The sequence below is a fragment of the Bactrocera latifrons genome, unplaced genomic scaffold (assembly GCF_001853355.1).
Source record: "Bactrocera latifrons isolate USDA-ARS-PBARC rearing strain unplaced genomic scaffold, ASM185335v1 scaffold_108, whole genome shotgun sequence".
In the NCBI taxonomy this organism is placed as follows: Eukaryota; Metazoa; Arthropoda; class Insecta; order Diptera; family Tephritidae; genus Bactrocera; species Bactrocera latifrons.
This window is the reverse complement of record NW_017534497.1, coordinates 1,007,847-1,010,837: the sequence shown is the minus strand read 5'-3', so window position 1 is coordinate 1,010,837 and position 2,991 is coordinate 1,007,847. Positions and strand designations below refer to the sequence as shown.

The window sequence follows — 2,991 nt, the reverse complement described above, 5'->3', positions numbered from 1 at the left end:
GAAGCTACGTGTTTCTGCAGCATCAAGCTTAAAACATTGGAAACTCACATCTTTAGACATCTAAGGACCTAAGTAGATTTTCAACGAATTGAAGGTGGTCTGTCTAAGATCTCTCTTCAGGGTTTTTTCCGGCTTCAAAAACCAATCAAAGTACGCTGATCATTATCAATCAACTAAACATACCATACAAATTCTGCGGGTTTTATGTTTTTCTTTTATCATATACCATATGACATACATGCTCCTGAAGTACGAACTTACTGCTTACTTTGTCTCTAGAAGCCGCTAAGGTTAAACATGTTTTCAATAACTTGTCTGTTTTCGTTAAAAGCACACACTTCATATTCAACAAACATGAATCCGTGAGGCTTTTTCATATTTCCCAAAATAAAGAGAATTTAAAAAGACCGTCGCTGGTATAAGAGCATAATATCGCATCTGGACTTTTTTGAAAACGACATCAGCCATCACATTTTTTTCGAATATTTTGGGTATGGAACACTTGCCAGCGTATACTTGGCCCAATAAGGCTGATCAAAGCTAGAAAAGTACATTGGATCGTGATGATTTGGATACTACAATTTCAACGCCGTTTGCGGGAAGCAATCCAAAAAATATTTTTGGAAGCAATTCATGGATTTCGGACGACTTCGGCACACTTCGATGCTCGTTAGTGAATTCAGAGTCAAAAGCGATATTGTAAAGATTTCGCAGCAACCATATTCACTAGACTTGGCTCCGTGTGGCTTTTGCCCATTTCCAAAAAACAAAAAGGGAACCTTAAAGGACCGCTATATTACAAGATCCCTGAAAGAGCTTACGGAAAACCAAAATAATTTTATTTTTAAAAAATTCCAGTTGGTTTTTAAGCACTTATCATAAGCTGTCAACGATTCTTCTTTAAAGTGATGTAGCCGCTATCTTCATTGCTATCAAGTTTCTTTTTGTAATTTGAACTCTTAAAGCATAAAAGGAATTATAATTGTTTATTTTGTTTATATAATATAAATAAGTTTTTTTACAAAGAAAAAAGTTTCTCTTCAACAGCGCATGAGTTAGAGAATATATGTAGTATAGTTTTTTCGATTTACTACTATGCAAACTGCGTATTTATTAAATGAATTTATAAATAAATGAAAACAAATGATGCATATATCAGTATTAAGATAAATAAGATTCACAACTTTGTTCACATTTTACATTATTACATTTACATTTCAAATTTTCTGCTTTTAAAAATTATTTAAATAATAATCTATTGCCTTACTTAATTTCATTACAGCAACAACTACTTACTATAATGAATATTCTGGTGAACTGTATAAACCAACAAATGCTTTTATTGAGCGAGTAGTCGCTTTTAATGAGATTACTTGTAAATAAACATCCGAGATAAGAACAAACAAATGCCATGCCGTCGATGCGTGCAGCTTGCTTTACAAAGGTATTGAGGCAGCCAGCGGGTAGCTTATTATTCGTTTTGATATTTATGTGCCATAAAACTGATTTCAGTTTAATTGAAACAGCTGCCGATGTGATAAGTAAGTAATGCAACTTTTATTCACTTATATATAAAACATATTTATTTAAGAAAATACGAAATGCTTAATTATTATAATATATATATTTAAAGGCTTGTTGATTAACAACATAAAATAAAATATTGATAGTTTTTGTACATACCCCACAGAAAATTGTCAGTGGAATCTTTAAAAAACGTATACCATGATTATTTTCTATTGAGTAAAATTGAGATTGAATAAGTCAGTATATGTCTTTGTGATAAAATTGGGTATTAAATAGTCACAAACGCYAATACTTAGAGTATAGCTGCATCAAAACCAGTATGCTTTTTTACAACTAGTTTTCTCTTGTAGACCATCGGGTTAGCATTTAGTCTCTTCATTGAAATTGGAGAAACAAAAAGGAATATTTCGTTAGTGGATCGAACAGAGTTGAAGAACAAAGAAGCCATTTCTTACATGTTCCGTTCTGACTAATGGCGGGATCATGCTGTACTGGTCATGGTACTATAAAAATCTCACAGGATTCGTGGTTGTGGTTTAGAAGTATTCCAATGAAAATTACGAGCTTATGAGTTTAGAGTTATTGACTGTATAAACCAATTACATATGTAGATCCAACAGTCTTGAGAATGTGGGTTTATGGTAATATATAGCAGTGCCACTCCGTTAGAGKCCTTCTACAGTTCCTTATTGTCTTCGTGTCGTGGTAAAGCGAAAATAACCAAAAACCTGTAGATTAGAAGGAAAAATTAAAAAATAATTTACTCTAACTCTATTTTCTTAGAAACTTTAATATACTTGGGTCTTAGACGAACTTCTTGAATATTTAATATGGTTACTTATAATTCATTAACCTCGGAAGGCTAACTTTTTAAAGTGTGGAAGAATTCATAAGATGTGTACTTTTCTTGCTATTTTTGCGATGCTCAACCTACCGAACTATCATAACAGAGAGGTTTGAGATCTACTATTCGGTGGGCCTCTTTCTTAAAGGTTGCCCACCGGAAGCCAATATGGTAGAGCTCATGCAACAGTCATCAATTGGTAAGCTAGTTCAAATCTCCAAGCTTTTTAAACAGCAAAATCTCATCATAAAACCTCACGGACTCTGAAAAAGCCATTTTAATAATTGGGCGGGAAATGATAGAACTTTTTTCAAAATTATAAATTTATAAAAAAAGTTTTCTTTCTGTTAACCACTACTGTCACTATATCTTTTTTTACGCGGCAATCTTAAGCTTAAAGAGCGGAAGTTCACAATAAATCTAACAACAGAACTTGTATCAATATTTTAAAGCGCAGCGCTGAAATTTAAAAAAAAATAAGTATTCTCATAAAGAAAAACAACTCACTCACTACTTTTGTCGTCTCTAGAAGCTTATTTAGTTTATTGCTTTGCATGGACATTTTACCTTCCAGGTGACATTAATTCCGACACTCATATTGGGTAGTCGAAAAAGTCTTT

At 32.7% G+C, this 2,991-nt stretch overlaps 1 protein-coding gene across 1 annotated transcript in view; it reads left to right on the top strand.

Moving 5' to 3' along the window:
• Positions 1–2,991, top strand: part of LOC108971001 (limbic system-associated membrane protein) — an 88,374-nt gene that overhangs the window by 25,888 nt on the left and 59,495 nt on the right. Inside the window, exon 2 of the mRNA XM_018936768.1 lies at positions 1,283–1,541. Within this exon, the coding sequence (XP_018792313.1) occupies positions 1,412–1,541 (130 nt within the window). The 5' untranslated portion in view covers positions 1,283–1,411. The remainder of the gene's footprint in view (positions 1–1,282; positions 1,542–2,991) is intronic.